A 16,517-nucleotide genomic window follows, 5' to 3' on the forward strand; every position below is an offset into this window, starting at 1 on the left:
CCTTAATGATGCCCACAAGATTGTCGTTCATTGTTTCAACACTAAGGTCCTCTTCGTGAGTTAAAGCCGAATACCTGTTCTGTAGCTTGATCTGGAATTCCTCTATTTTCCCTCTTACCGCTAACTGATTAATCGGCTTCTTATGTACTAGTTTCTTCCGTTCCCTCCTCAGGTCTAGACTAATTCGAGTTCTTACCATCCTGTGGTCACTGCAGCGTACCTTGCCGAGCATGCCTACATCTTGTATGATGCCAGGGTTAGCGCAGAGTATGAGGTCTATTTCATTTCAAGTCTCGCCGTTCGGGCTCCTCCACGTCCACTTTCGGCTATCTCGCTTGCGGAAGAACGTATTCATTATCCTCATGTTATTCTGTTCCGCAAACTCTACTAATAACTCTCCCGTGCTATTCCTAGTGCCTATGCCATATTCCCCCACTGCCTTGTCTCCAGCCTGCTTCTTGCCTACCTTGGCATTAAAGTCGCCCATTAGTATAGTGTATTTAGTTTTCACTCTGCCCATCGCCGATTCCACGTCTTCATAGAAGCTTTCGACTTCCTGGTCATCATGACTGGATGTAGGGGCGTAGACCTGTACAACCTTCATTTTGTACCTCATATTAAGTTTCACATCAAGACCTGCCACCCTCTCGGTAATGCTATAGAATTCCTGTATGTTAGCAGCTATATTCTTATTAAAGAGGAATCCGACTCCTAGTTCTCTTCTCTCCGCTAAGCCCCGGTAGCACAGGACATGCCCGCTTTTTAGCAATGTATATGCTTCTTTTGGCCTCCTAACTTCACTGAGCCCTATTATATCCTATTTACTGCCCTCTAATTCCTCCAATAGCACTGCTAGACTCGCCTCACTAGATAACGTTCTAGCGTTAAACGTTGCCAGGTTCATATTGCAATGGCGGCCTGTCCGGAGCCAGTGATTCTTAGCACCCTCTGCTGCGCCGCAGGTCTGACAGCCGCCGTGGTCAGTTGTTTCGCAGCTGCTGGGGCCTGAGTTTGATTGTTGTATTCATATAGGAGGTTGTGGCCAAGTACTGCACCACGGTGGCCAATCCTGGTCTGGTGAGGGAGTGCGTTACCGGTTCTGGTCACCGGGATCAGGCCACACTCCAGGCCTGTTTGTGCAATTTCATCAACACGCGGATATTTTCTTTCTTTTTTTTTTAATCCGGTGGAAAATTGCCGGCAGCGGGATTCGAACCACGGAACTCTTGCACGCGAGGTGGGTGTTCTACCTCTACGCCACCGCTGCACCCTTAACATAAAGAACTGCGATAACTTGTGTTTGTTCACTTGCTTATCGTCACTGTCAATGCTCTTAAACAACTGTAACTATGTTTTCCCAATAACGCCAGGCATCAACACTGGAACGCGTAGATCGTGCTTGAGGAACCACAGAAAGCAATAAGCGGAAACTAAATCCACGACGTGACTACCAACAACTCTTGGACATGCTGTACTCGGCAATGAAGTGGCAATTGCTCTGGAGTGAAAGGCGTGCTCACGTAATACCTTGGGCACGCAATTCATACGTACGCCCGCGAGGAGGTGGCGAACGTACACGCGGAGAAAATTGTAGGCGACGTAATACGTGAAGGGCACTGATCAAATAGCAACAGACGAAGCAAAGATTGAACGACATGCAGCCTGCAACATGCAAAGAGGAACGACTCTAAACAGATTGCAACAAACAACAACAACCGGGAACAGACGAAAAGAACGAGAACCCAGCGAGTGAGCTCGGTTACGCTAACGCCGAGCGAGAGGCCAACTCTGAGCTGTGCTACCAAAAGAAGCAAGGAAGGGACTCTGAAGACCTATTGACACATAAGGTTTGCAGCATGTCAAAGTATCCCCCATGGCCATAAAATATAGTGTACCAAGCACATTTCCTCGAGTGGGGTAAAGTCACACTCCTGTGGAACTTTAACATTTTTTTGTCAAATAATTTTGTAGAGTGGGACAGGGAGCTCGTAAGGAAACGCGTGTTCTTTTGTCATCATGCTTTGAATGTGCCAGCCAAATACGCAGTTTACAGGATATGTCATAAGGCAGACGCTACTACGCCTGTGCGAATGTGTCATTTTTTAGAAACGAAACATGTGCTCATTAGGATTCAAGCCTTCCTGAAGAAAATGAGAGAAGGCATGCTTGTGTCGCTTCATTCTTACATTTTTTGTAGTGAAACGAGAACCTTCTCAACTGATTCCTAATTTCAGTCACGCAACTTTCGAGGGCGCATCAGTAATTTTCTTCTCTTATACTGTTTTGTTATGCTCTGTTCCAGTTCCGGACGCCCCAGAAGACTTGAAAGTGTTGATTGTTTCTGCTACTTCGCTGCTGGTGGCGTGGAAGCCGCCTGTTCACCGCAATGGCCTTATTACCATGTACTCTATTTATGCCAAGACACTGGACAAACAGGTTCGTTGAATCTTCTTCAAAGACTAACGCTCGCTGCTGGCGTTCTTGCTGCTGAACTTCTGTTCTCTCTTTGTCATGTCCCTCAGAATGCGACGGTAAAACTAGTGCCTACGAGCAAACTGGAGTACAACCTGACCCTGGTTCCTCGAAACACCAGGGTTGAAGTCTGGGTCACGGCGTCTTCGCGAGTCGGCGAGGGTCCACCCAGCAAGATAGTTGCTCAGACTACTAGCGATCAAGGTAAGTGGATCGATGGATGGATGGATGTTATGAGCGTCCCCTTTGGAACGGGGCGGTGGGTAGCGCCACCGAGCTCTTACTATTATACTGCCTAAAGTCCTACCTAGGTTAAAAAAGAGAAGAAGAAAAGGAGAAAAAAAAAACATGATGAATTCCCAGAACCAAATTTTCTGATCCCCTTTTGTAAACTTTCTTTTTCTACGTCTCCGTGTTTTGTTGTTTCTGAACTTTTCTTGCACCAATATTTCAATCGCCTTCATCAAATCTCTATTGCCGACATGCTTACATTCCCCCTGCTCTCGCTTGAATCAAGGGCTTCAAGGAGGCCAGTGGTGCCTAAATCGACCGCTGGGCAGATATCTTCATATTATAATAGAACATGCTACAACATTTCGATAGCTTTACCGTAGCAAGCACATGCTTCTTCTTCTTTATGATATCTCCCTTTATAGGTGCGTGTTCAGGGCCTCCTGATCTGTATTCAACAAGTGATGAGCTTCTCTTTGAGTTATCATAAATTGTTTGTTTCCTATGGCTTAGAGTGAGAAAGTGCGCTGTTTTAGCCAAATACGTAAATGCCACCACTGGCAACCTCACCATTCTTCTCAGCATGAAGCCTGCGCTTTTTCACATTTGCTGATTATCAGTGAAAAGCTCTCGGCCTAGGCTTGCTGCGTATACTAAAAGTTCGCATGCACAGTGCGCACGATACAACAAATTTGTATTTGAAAGAACATTACAATGTATAAAAACGAGAAAAGCTCGAAAGTTGCAAATAAATTCAAGAGGTCGCGTTGGTAACTCTAATCAATGAAACGCGCAGCTAATGTCCATTCTTTAAAATCCGCATGAAGGCGCAGTCAGCTTCCTGAAATATAGTGAGTTATCTTCATTTGTACCAGAAAGGTTCCAATTATGTTTCTTTTTTTATTTTTCTGGCCATGTTAACATGGCATAGTGTAAATAGTCATTGTACTTGCACATGTACTTATTTATTTATTTCGTCGCTGAATCCTTGAAAGCCTCTTTCTAGAATCTGGCAGATAGTGTGAAATCTTCGTGCCCCTCCTCAGCAAAAACATTCCTTCTGTGCTCTAGCACTTCACTTAGCTGTGACGGAAGTGAAGGTCGCTGAAGAATTCTGTAAGACAGTTACGAATACGCATATTTTAACATGTGTCACATTTGATCGACTCGCACCAACTCCTAAAGATGCTCGTCTTGACCTTCCTTTCACGATGCCATAATTGGACGCTGCACTTGCTGCTGCGAGACGATCCTCTGCACCCGGACCTGATGGTATTTCTTATACTGCTCTGCACGACCTTGGCGTGGCAGAATGGAAAATCCTGCTGTCTTACTATATCGCAGCCTGGTTGCCCAGTACAATTCAAGAAGCAGTGCGTAACCAGCCGTTTGGTGACCCTCCTAAAGCCAGGAAAAGCACCTTATGAACTGTCATCTTATCGACCATGGACTTGGGCCATATCGACCATGGGTTACGACCATAGCTGTGTCGGTAGAGTGATGGAACAGATGGTGCTAACTAGATTAGTGGGGTTCATGGGAAACAATGAGCTATATCCTCAAATGAGGACCGGATTTAGAAATGAGACATCTGCTATAGACTTGGTTATTAATCTCGTGTGCACGATCGAACGCGAAAAAGGAGGCGCCGACTTGTAGGAGCAGTTTTTCTTGGTATCGAAAGTGCCTATGGCAATGTATGGCACGAAACCATTCTTGATGCCCTCATTAATTTGGGCATCGGCGGCTGTCTCTACATGTGAAGTGTGAACTACCTGGATGGTCGCACATTCTTCATGTCCACGAATGATGGCGAAACGAGACGGCACGTTGTTGACCGCGGAGTGCCTCAACGATGAGAGCTCAGCCCGACCCTTCTCAATGTTACTCTTATTGGCCTTGCGGAAATAATTCCTGATGCAGTACGCACCAGTACCTACACCGAAGACACATGCATATGGGCGTCCGGAGGCACGTGACCGCCACTTTGTGCAAGATTGCAGCAAGCTGTTTTCTTAGCATCTCAGCACATGCAATCGCCAAAGACCTCAACTGGCCACAGATAAGTGCGCTGCAATGGAGACACCGAAAGCTTATGTGTTGGTATTCAATTATTATCAAAGGCGATTTCATTCAATATTCGACCCATCTTAGGTACCTGGACTTTGTCATTGACCGCAGTGTTTCATGGTCGAAGCATGTGGTGATGTTGCAGACGAAATTAGGTAGATTTGCTCAAGTTTATCGCTTTCTGGCCGATATAAGAGGGGCCCATCTGAGCAGTCACTACTGTGGCTGTGCCAGGCTTGCTACATTGGCTACATACAGTATAGCCTGCCAGCTTTATCAAATATGAGCCCGTGATGTTTGTATGCACTGTTAAGAGCTCAAGCACAGATGCCGAGAACATGTCTAGTTGTTCGACGTTGCATCTCAGTGTATGGTACAACTGAGAAAGCTGGCGTCACCTCTATACGTGGCTTTCTGCGATGCGAAACTCTGCGACTATTCCTGGGACTGCCGTGCCGTCACCGAGGCCACCCCTTATTGACACTTCCCGAAATACGGCCGGACTCATTTTTTTGATAGTCAATAAATGCCAAGTATCTGCCATAACATCATACTTTGCCTCTGCTGACCTTCCACGCATGCTCTCATGGGTAATGTCCAAAATACAGATACATCTCTAAATTCCAGGAATTTCTAGAAAATCACGAACGCCTACTGCGGGCCTGAGATCTAACGCTTGAATATATGTAAAAAAATGGCTCATCGATCAACGTATATACAGGCGCATCGGCCTCGTCATATGCGTCAGGTGCGACTTTCGTCGTGCCTGCGCATCAAGTCATTTGACAATTTAGTTTGCGAAACAAAAGGACACCAACATCCACGGAACTAGTGGCAATGAGAGAGGCGGTGCATTATATTTTGCGACAGGCTCCTCAAGTATTGACAGTCTTTGGTGATGCGAAATCAGCTCTGCAGATGCTTATAGTCGTAATGAAAGAAAGATGTTACGGAGTATTGAGTCTTCAGACAGGGAGCTATACAAGTTAGCGGAGGAGGACGGCGACCACATTACATCTCACTGGGTTGCCTGTCACTGTGGTGTACAGAGCAGTGAACTGGCTCATGGTGTAGTGAAGAAGTCGCTTGATGGACCAGAGCCACTGTTCGCGATTCCTTTTCAAGAGCTCATGCCAACTGCCTTCTCTAAAGTGTCATCCGAAAAGAGACAGAAAGGTAATGGGACAATCCGAATAATCACCATTGACGACTCCAAAGATTGGACGAAATTTATGCCCCCATCCAAAATTTAACGCAGGTATGCCAGTCTCCTGCACAGACTTAAGCTGGGGTGGCGTTAACGCGTGGGTACGTGCACCTCATGCGACGCACCGAGTCCCGAGACTCTGAGCTGTGCAATGTGAAAGACACTATAGGTCTGTAAACTGCCCTCAGTACGTGGAAGAGCGTCAAAAGTTCTACAACGTCCTTACGCGCCTCGGCAGCCCACTGCGGCCAGAGGACGGTATTTGAGGCCTTTGGCCAGACGTTAAATCCACTTTGAAGGCCACCCAGGCCTTACTCGACTTTTTAAAAAGCACGGGCGGGGACTGTACGCTTTAAATAGTCCAAGCTGACATCTTTCTTCCTCATCGTCAGCCATCATGGGTCTTTTTCTTCCCTCTTTATTCCCCTCTTCCCTTCCCCCAACGCAGAGCAGTTGGCTAGAGGAATGTACCTCTGGCCGAGCTCTCTGCATTCCGTATCGTTAAATCTTTCTCTGTCTATTTATTTACGTATTTATTTCTTTGCTTAGAGCACTTCAAGGTCCCATTGAAGGTGCTTTACGTGAAGGGTGGACTAATAAAGAAATATTACGCGTTGCACGTGACCTTTCGCTGGCGGGTAGGGCACAACTGTCCTCTGGAAGCATCACATTTTTATCTCTGTGTAAAGAAGTGACTTGGCGCTATTACTGCTGTTTTTTGAAAATAAACAAGTCTCGCTTACTCTGAAGCTATTCTGCATGTATGCCTTGTGGCCAAAGATGTGTTTGCAATGCTTGCTATTGTTTTTGGTACCATTCGTAGTTTGAAAGGGTACGCGAGTGGAAATGTTGATAATCCATGACTGCAGATAGGCAGCGTACAGCAGAAACGGCACAGCAATGAGCTTGCGTTTTTGAAGCGCGCGCGGCGGCGGGGTTTGGGGCCGGTAACTTGTAAACCCAGTCTACAGTCACTCTAGTTTCATTTTCTAGCTTTTCTTACGTTGGCTTATTACAGGATTGTGCCTTTATTAGTTTTTCAGTAGCTTTGCGATTTCATGCATCGGCATGCCCCTTGGCATATGTACATATTTACATCGCCTATCATTAAACTTTGTTGTAACTAAGCGCTTTGTCCTGTATCGCTTTATCCGCGTTGTTTGCCGTGTCCGCTGCCTATATTAGACCACTCAAATGGACACAAGTGTATATCGCGCCCTGGCGTTCGGCTTTTGTTAGGGGTCATATGCTTGGGAAATGAGCCTGCGCCCTAAATTCCCGTTGAAACCCCCGTGAGCACAAAGAAAAAAGTGATGCTTGGGCCACTCCCATGGTGGTCATTTCCCATGTGGCACTCCAAATGCACTCATTGATGATGTTTAAAAACTGCGCTAAAGACACACACTGGACAACAGAATAGAGGATGGAAGACACACGGTGGTGACTTCCACCTGCATTTATAGGAAAAAACACGATGCCTTTTTGAAGCCTTGCATCAAGCGTGCGCGCATGCTCGATGTGAATAAAGGCACTTGTCATTCCAAAAACATTGCTTCGTGGCCGCGGGTGAGATTAACACCGTTATTCACCCGTTTTAAACAAGCAGCTTTTTCTAGCAGGCGGGCTTCTTTTATGTGTCAAAACATTCACTTGTCAGACCCAGCTTTTGTGTCTCCGCTCACCGGCGTTTGCATCTGCCGAACTCGCACTGCATCTTGGCAGTGCCGTCACGGAACGGGCCCTACGGATCTGCAAGCCCTATTTGGATTCCTGCGCCCGTGAGAGGGACACACCGAGAGAATCTGCAAGATTCTCAAAAGCGAATGGTGGCGCCAGGCGAAACAGTTCAAGGGCATCCTGAGGACAAAGTGCGGCGTCAGTGACCAACGCCAGAAACAGCGCATCTTTCGCGAGATGTGTAAGACTACAGACCGCACAAGATAATTCCTTTGAAATATCGTCCGCCATTCGCTTTCCAAAACTACCAAGCGACGGTCAGCAGAAGAAAAGCTTTTGGTCCTTGGAGACGTCACCGTGGATCCTCAACAGGAGTAGACCCTTCGCTTGGGACCGAGGTTCTTTCTAGAAACCGGTATGAAGACTGTTTAAAAACTTGCTTTTGCTGGCATTGTGTCTTCAAATGCCCTAGAAGTTGAGAGATCAGCCTGTGTTGCTGAATGAGTGGATGCTGTAGCATCTAGCGGGCTGCCTAAGGGACAGAGCAATCGGTTTCGCTTTCTGGTTACCTATTTATGCGATAAACGTTTACGAGCGGTGCAGTCGGACAATGACGGGCTCTTTGCAGTCTTATTTGAAGAACTTGATGCTGAAAAGGCCCATAATACAGTTGCCAAGAATTTTCGGCCGGTAAAAACAACCCGACTCGTTGCAATGAGGAGGCAGTAGCTCTGCTGCTAGAGTTCAATCTTGAAACGCTAGCAAAGAAGGTAAAAAACGCCGAGCTACCCGTTCTTGAAATTCATCTTCGTGGCCCAGACGCCCAAACCCGAAGTCTCCTTCGAGGCAATTGTTTCCGACCAACTCATTTGGCAGATAGTTATTTCTACCCACTTAAACACCTGCGCCGCTTAACGTGGGAGAACCGGCCCTGCCCGTACAAAAAAAAAAAATTACTGAGAAGCATTGAAATATCGTTGGTCAATGTTGAGTTTTTTTTTTTAGAAATTATTCAGAGTTTGTTGGAGAATTGTTGGGTTGAGTGTTGAGGGCTCTTGAATATTGGCCACTGAAATTTAATTAAAACACAATTGGGTATCTCAGTGTTGAATAATTGTTTACCCGCCGTGGTTGCTCAGTGGCTATGGTGTTGGGCTGCTGAGCACGAGGTCGCGGGATCGAATCCCGGCCACGGCGGCCGCATTTCGATGGAGGCGAAATGCGAAAACACCCGTGTGCTTAGATTTAGGTGCACGTTAAAGAACCCCAGGTGGTCAAAATTTCCGGAGTCCTCCACTACGGCGTGCCTCATAATCAGAAAGTGGTTTTGGCACGTAAAACCCCAAATATTATTATTGAATAATTGTTAAGTTACCATTGAAAGTCGATTGTGCTTAGATGGCCCGTTGTGTGCGTCATGAAAACTAAAATGTGCGTCATGATGTCCGAAAAGAAAACAATACTTTCATCAAAAAGGACGAGGCGTGAACCACCGCACAGCTGCAAGGTGCAACCAAGTAACTGAGTCCTAAGGCCGTTCACAGCTTGACTGTCGTATTGAGTTATAAAAACCTTTCAAACACAAAAGAATGGCACTGAAAAACCGCTAAACATTTAGAAATAATTTCTCATCCACTAACCTTCATAAATTTTTAAGAACAACCTAATTTGTAGCGTAAATAATAAATACTACGACCAAAAAAAGCGACTACGAAACTAGAGGTAACCATGTCTACTATTGCAAAAGTGTGCGCAAAACGAAGGTACAATGGTTGCGACCGCGTACGCGCGCGCACACTCTCACACAACACAAACACACACACACACACACACACACACACACACACACACACACACACACACCCGAACGCTTCCTTGACATTTGTAGCGCCACCTTCAAAGAAAAATTACTACTAATTTTGCTAATTTCACAATAGTAACGCTTCTAAAATAGTTTGTAGCCCCTTCGCAGATGACGAAGTGACAAGTAAGGTATGATAAGAGTTCGGTACCTGTATTTCTTTTATTTTCCTTTGGTGTTCTTCTGTTTGACTGAACATACGATACCTGCATGCTTGGTATACGAGAGGACGACAGTTTGGCGAGGCTCAAATAAATCATGTGCTTCTTGCAAGGCGAGAGTCGGGAGCAGCCGAAGATACAGCGACTAGCTGTGATACTGTTGCGGCTGTTGCTGAATACAAAGCTATTTGTAGTCAGTGGTTATAGCGGCTGCGCGCCGCGATCTCAAGGCGCTTTTGTTCTTTGATCTCTAGTACCATGGACATTGGATAAAAGAACTATATTTACTGTACGGACAGAGGGTACGTCGCAGGAAATTCGAAGACCTCACACGTGTATGTTTGTAGCGTGTGCGCGCTTGCATCCTACGGTTCCCACAGCGCGTCCGATGCTCGAAGGTAACGGCGTCGCGTGCCCGCGCCTGTCTTATCACCGGCCGCGCTGCCGCCGTGTGTACTTTTGGGGAACTCCACATGCGCGTAGTCACCGTGGTTGCAGGTGAATTTTGTAATCCTTCTGTTCCCCGAAACGCGCTCATTTTGTATCGTACCAATGGCTATGTCATCTAGTGTATGTTAAAACGACAATGGCATTTGTACACCGGCCAACAAATAAATCGTTATGAACTTAGACGGTCATGAATGTAGTCTAACATTTGAGTTTTTACGTAGCGAAAACGGCTATGAAAGTGGGGCGGTTCCGGAGACAGGCGCTTCCAAGTGCCAGCTGTAGCGACAGCACGAGGAAGTGGCACGCGGCGCACGCGTCAAGCATTTCAGAGCTCATTGGCTTTCGAATGAGAGGAGTATGCGCGCTCGTGGCCTACTGGTTAGAGTACCGGGCTCGACGGCCGACGTTCGATTCTACCCCATCGGTCACACATTATTTTCTTTCAATGAAAGCGAGGCGAAAGAAGAACTTACCTGCCGCAAAGTGACAGGAATGATGCTGGAACGCTTCGCAATACATTTTTAGAATGTCTTCATGTGCGAGTGCTAATTATTGTGTGCGGGACTCAACTGCTACACAACAAAAAATCAACTAGAAAAATCAACACAAATTACCCAATAAATTGTTTATTGAGAACACTCTATGGTAATATTGTTGTGCAAGGGTTGAGTGAACTGAATTGTTGTTGAAAATTATTTGAAGTCTGCTGTTTCAACAATTCTCCCACAATATATCAATGGTTAATCAACAATGATATTTGTACGGGTGGTTCGTAATTCAAATGGGATCGTAAAGGTCCCAATGAAAGATAATCCAAGAGCATGTCCCAGTTTCAGTGTAGACGTAGATTTGTTCTTTTCCCTTCTGCGTAACATGCTCCTGCAGTACGTTCATGAATGCATTGAGGAGGAAAATGATGAGCGTGTATTTCAAAACGAATCACGAATTAACGCTGGATCCTTCCTAGAACTCCTGTCTTTCTACCTCAACACCACGTACGCTTTTAGGGAAGGCCAAACATGCATCCAAATGTGTGGTGTGTTTATAGGTGCCAAAGTACCCTCACTCCTAAGTAATATGTTTCTGAGCCATGTTGACAAGAAAGTGGTAGAACACTTGGCCGGTAATTTAATGCACAATTTTTAGGTCTGTAGATGATTTTCCTGTGCTTGTAGAATCCTTCGAACCTGAAAGTATGCCACATGCGCTTGATGTTTTTAAAATAAAATGGTTCCGGACTCAAATTCACGCATGAAGACCCAAAACGTTGAATACTACAATATTTATAGTTAAGCTTCGATTTAAAGATTTAAAGCTAAGCTTCGAACAAGGCCACCTGTGTTTGCAGTAGTTCACTAGGAGCGAGAAGCCCCTGTTCAACTACAGGTGATGCCGCTCAAAACTTGTGAAAATGGGATAGTACCCGTCTGCATGGGTATGGCCGTCAAGAATCCTTGTCATGAAATGAGCAGTAGTCTCGAGGCTCACATACATCGATGCAGGGAGGCCGGTTTCGAGGGCTCGGTCCTTGTCTCATGTGCAGGCAAAATCCTCAGGGAGGTAAAGCCCTCCAAACGCTACTTAGAGCACTGTATTAGCCTGGTTGGAAGAAGTAAAAAGTAATGGGAATGCCCTACGTTCATTCTCTCTGACACAGATTTGAAAAAGTAGGGGCCAGATATGGTGTCAAAGTTTTGCTATCAGCTCCTAATAAAGTTGCTATGGTGGGAGAAGCCGTCCAAATAAAGAGAAAAGGAGTAGGAAAGAACACAGGTTGTGAAATAAACCATGAAAAAAAAGCCCCTGCTCTGTAAGATTGCTGTTGTTTACCAAATCCCTTTGTCCTGTGGCTGTACGTGCATAGGGCAGACAGGCGAATGAATTAATGCGAGGCTAACGGAGCACCATAATTTTTTAGAAAAGAAATCTACAAGCCTGGCAAAGCTCTATTTCAGAGGGGAGTGTAAACCGATCTTTTCTGACACAAAAATCCTGCTTGTGCCATGTGGATCCGGTTTGGATTCATGGGACATATCCATCGTGTAGGTGCCATGTGGATAGCAATACAAGGGAAGTGGCGGAGGACTTTCGCATACAGAGAAAAGGTAGTGGTTGTGTTAGTCAGCCTTCCGTAGTCGTACATTTGAAGGAAATGGGCTTGTTAAACAGGGGCGAACAACGGTGATAATTTCACCCGCGACCTCGAGGCAATGTTTTGGGAATGGCAAGTGCTTTTATTCACTTGGAGCATGCGCGCACACTTGATGTAAGGCCTCAACAAAGCCATAGTGTGTATTCCAATAAACGCATTTGTAAGTCAGCGCCATGTGGTCCCATCCGCTATTCTGTTGTCCGGTATGCGTCTTTACCACTGTTTTGAAGGATTATGGAGAAGCACCAACTCGCCCAATCTGCCGCTCTTCTTCAGTGCACTTACTGAGGTGGGGACACTTTCGGGCTGAGGACAAACAGCTCTTTACGAGCGTTAAGATCCCCTATTCACGGCATCACTTGCCTCCAAGAGCCGCGGCGGATGCTCTTCTGTGGTTGCACAACAAGGCGCCCAGAGACGACTCGTAAATCTCTATTGGGCCGCGTATTCAAGATGTGAACCCCCGCGGGAGCAGAACACCAGGCCAGAGTACATCTATACGCGTTAAAAGAAACCGGTGGGATTTCGGCGCTACCGGGATTACAACTCGGTACCTCCCGTATACGAGGCGGATGCTACATCGCTAGGCCACCACTACGGCGGAAAATAATTGCTTCTCGGTTGGAATTTTTTTCTCTCCATATTTCGGGCTCGGAATTAGGTGGTGCGGCTCATACACGGGTGCAGCCATTACTAGAGATTGTATGGAACTTTTGTCTACACCTGCACTTGCTCATTACAAAGATTCTTTCATTCGCTGCACTTTGCCTTTTCTCTCTTTTTTTCTTCCTTCTGGTGATGTGATGCATACATAATTGTCGATAGTGACTTATGCGACGTGGTTTCCTACTGGTCGTTAGCGGTGCTGTGCACGCCTGTTGAAGCCTCTCTTGGCAGAAGGCTTGTGTGGCGTCTGATGTGTTTGTCCGCGACGTACGCAGTGCCTGCCCGTATCGTGGATTTCGACGAGATCGTCCAAGTGGCGCCAGCCGAGGATGTGCACCTCAGCTGCCGATTCTTGGGAACGGCGCCCGTGCACTGGGAATGGAAGCACGGGTAATTGGGTGAAACTTTTCCACGTTCAAGCCGGAAAATATAACCGAATCGATGCGCTGCCTAAATACTTCCCACGTTGTTTGGCTCAGTGCTTCTAAAATATTAAGCACCTTATAAAAAATTTTCTTCAGTCTTCTTCACGCTAGCCTATGCGTTTGCTTTTCGTTGTTATATGAACTCTGTTGGTTTCAGAATACGGTGCTACTTAAGTGAATGAGACTTTAGAAGGGTTAGAAAAAGCAAAAAAAAAAAGCAGAACAACAACGGAGCCGAGAAACCACGTGAGTAAATCTTGGATACTGTGGGAAATTGAGCTTTAGAGATCTATGCAAACATTTTTTCTTTTTCTTTAAATTGTAAGTGAACGTGAAAGTCAATATTAATAATATCGACTTTATTGAACAGGAAATACTTGGTTGGGAACTAACCATTGCCGACGCTGTTTTGAGTCATAAATCATCCCGGCAACCGTACTATACCATCTGCTCGTGCACACCAGGTTGCTGAGATTGGGTGATCTGATTTATATTCAACTGGGTTTAACCTAGAAGCGGTGTATAAGCACCAAATGAAATCTTTTAATATGAATAAAATCAGTAAAGGCCACATAACGGAGAGATGCAGGGATGACAAAGCTTAACTTTCGTTTTCTGCTCAAGAATGTTTGGCGATGCGGTGTTGTACGCGCGTATTCCTCGCTCTGAAAAATGAACGGTCATTTATTCAAATTTTGAGGAATTCTCTTTGCGTTGTCCATTCCTCGGTTACACGCTGTGCAACCGAGGAACTTCTCCTATTTGGTGCTTTTCAGAAGTACGGGGGTTCTCCTACGTATCTCGTGGTATTTTAGGTACCTAACGGTCGGAGGCTCATAGGCGCTTTTTGCGGTGGGTGAGTCAAGTGAGTCAGTCACGGAAGTTTGGTGATTTTGCGGAAGCACCATTGTGTCCACGTCTGCAGCGAGGTGCCCGTGTCACGCTCCAACCAAACCGAGCTGACCAGCGACGGCAGCCTGAGCCTGCGGCGTGTGGACGCCGCCAGTGCCGGCAACTACACCTGCCAGGTGCGCAACCGGCTCGCCAACGACCGACGGATCGTCGCACTCATCGTGCGGGGTGCGTATACATCCACTGGCCCACCCACTGTGGCCTCAATGTGCTTCTGGTTCCAGGAAACTTCCCGTCGAGTGTGCTTTGCACCTGATGGTAGCAAGAGAAAAAAAGTTGAAAGGCGCTTACTCCTCTAGTGAAAGTCGATGAAAGCCAACGTTCTCCTTGGAGTCGTCCGCAGTCATCATCACCATCATCGTCATCATAGTGATCATTATTATTATCGCATCATCATCACACTCATCATCATTATTATCATAGTCACCGTCACTCTGGCGGCTCTCAGAATAAGTTATTTTGGTTCATGATCCTCAACAGTCATTATGATCAGTTTTGTCACCTGCTTAAACTGCACTATCTTCGTCATCAACACACGAAATTGGCTACTGCGTGCGTACGTACGTAAGTGCATACATACATAGTTGCATGCAAGCATGCATGTATGTCGTCATTACAGCCCAAAACATCACTAGGTTTATCATATGGTGCATGGTAACAACGGTACAATTGCATGTCAACAAGTCAATAATCAGACAAACATCCACACAATGTATAGGTACCTAAAAGATATGTATACGCCAAGTAGTACAACTTGGTGAAACAACAACTTGATGAAAGAAAACGCTGAAAGCTAGCGAATGTTGCAAGCGTATTTTTTATTTAGGCCGCAAATTGCCTTTGTAAACATTTTTGGAAATCGGACCTTTTCAGAAAATGAAACTAGGGAGTTCACAACTCTAACTCAGCAATAAAGACTTGTATCACAGCTTTTTAAGTTCCATGTAATTATCCAGCTAAAGCGAACAAAATTGATGTAATACACGTAGCCCCTAAATACACCAATAATATGTTAGTAGGACGTTTGTAAAACACTTGCAAATATTGGATTAAGATCACGTAAAATGGAAATTTGTGCATCGAACTTGTTCACTTTGGATGTTCTAACCGATGCATTTGACAGAACTGAGATATCTGTTTCTCTGGGGGCACAGTTACCGACTTGCAAACTTCGTTCTGTTCCTTTTGTCCAAGTTACCAAGTTTTCATAACTCTTGTAAAAAATGCCGACCTTAAGTTAAAACTTAGCTTCCAACAGTTACTACAACTTAAATTTATCCCTCAAACGCTAGAAATTACTTTAGAATTGAGCCAGGGGTTATCTCAGAAAATCATTTTGTGATGCATTTAAATAGGTTGCATCGGAGTTTAGCGCGAGCTAAAGCTTTCTCTTACAAACTCGGCTTAGCTGGCAAAGGAATCAATGTAAGCGTAAGATGGGGTACTGCACAGTATTTGTATTCGCTGCAAATGCGAGCCTTCCATTTGCTTGTGTGCAGCAAAGGACACGAAATGACATGTTAGCATCGCTGGAACGTGCAAGTTAATGCCACATAGTAGGTCAAGCCCATGAATACTTCCTTCCATAATTTTATACAGAACAAAATTAGTCTTAACATCGGATCCTGGAACAGAGCGTACCAAGTTTCCATTTATTGACAAAGTAGTAGTGGTACGCCTTACACCGAAGATATCTATCGTACACAATTCAAAAAACCGTCCCTGAGCTAGCCCAATTTGCTTATGCACCCCACTCCACAGTTGTTCTAAATAACATATGCCAGTTCTGGACGAAGCGAACAAAAAACAGCGGAGTAAGGCATCAGGTATCCGAAAACGCCGCGTTTAGAGAGATAGATAAACGCGTTAGATGAGATGAGACAAGCGTTATACGAGACGAGAGAAACGTTAGACGAGATGCTCTACTAACAAATGGCGGATACGGAAAACTGGCAGTAACTTGTGAAGGAAGGCGTTGCCTTCAAGATTAATGCAGATTCAACGTGAATGTTTTAATCTATGTGAACCGAAGCATTTCTGAAGAGGTTATGTATATTATACAGAACTAAATGTGATGCCTACAATTGTCCCAATTACTATTGCAATGCGTGATCTTATTCAGTGTTTATGCACCGCACTGCTCACTAGATCAATGTCATGGAATGTTTATGTTTCCCCACTACACCTCTCACCGATCATGTCGAAAGGCAAACACCAATGATAACGAACGCAC

General features: G+C 45.5%; 1 protein-coding gene across 2 annotated transcripts in view; it reads left to right on the forward strand.

The window, feature by feature from the left end:
* Window positions 1-16,517, forward strand: part of LOC135917152 (cell adhesion molecule Dscam1-like) — a 1,023,231-nt gene that overhangs the window by 479,681 nt on the left and 527,033 nt on the right. For both annotated transcript variants that reach the window (XM_070536836.1, XM_070536837.1), the window contains exons 26-29: window positions 2,303-2,436; window positions 2,523-2,676; window positions 13,223-13,337; window positions 14,298-14,452. In XM_070536836.1, the coding sequence (XP_070392937.1) occupies window positions 2,303-2,436; window positions 2,523-2,676; window positions 13,223-13,337; window positions 14,298-14,452 (558 nt within the window). The remainder of the gene's footprint in view (window positions 1-2,302; window positions 2,437-2,522; window positions 2,677-13,222; window positions 13,338-14,297; window positions 14,453-16,517) is intronic.

The sequence above is a fragment of the Dermacentor albipictus genome, chromosome 4, assembly GCF_038994185.2.
Source record: "Dermacentor albipictus isolate Rhodes 1998 colony chromosome 4, USDA_Dalb.pri_finalv2, whole genome shotgun sequence".
Classification (NCBI taxonomy): Eukaryota; Metazoa; Arthropoda; class Arachnida; order Ixodida; family Ixodidae; genus Dermacentor; species Dermacentor albipictus.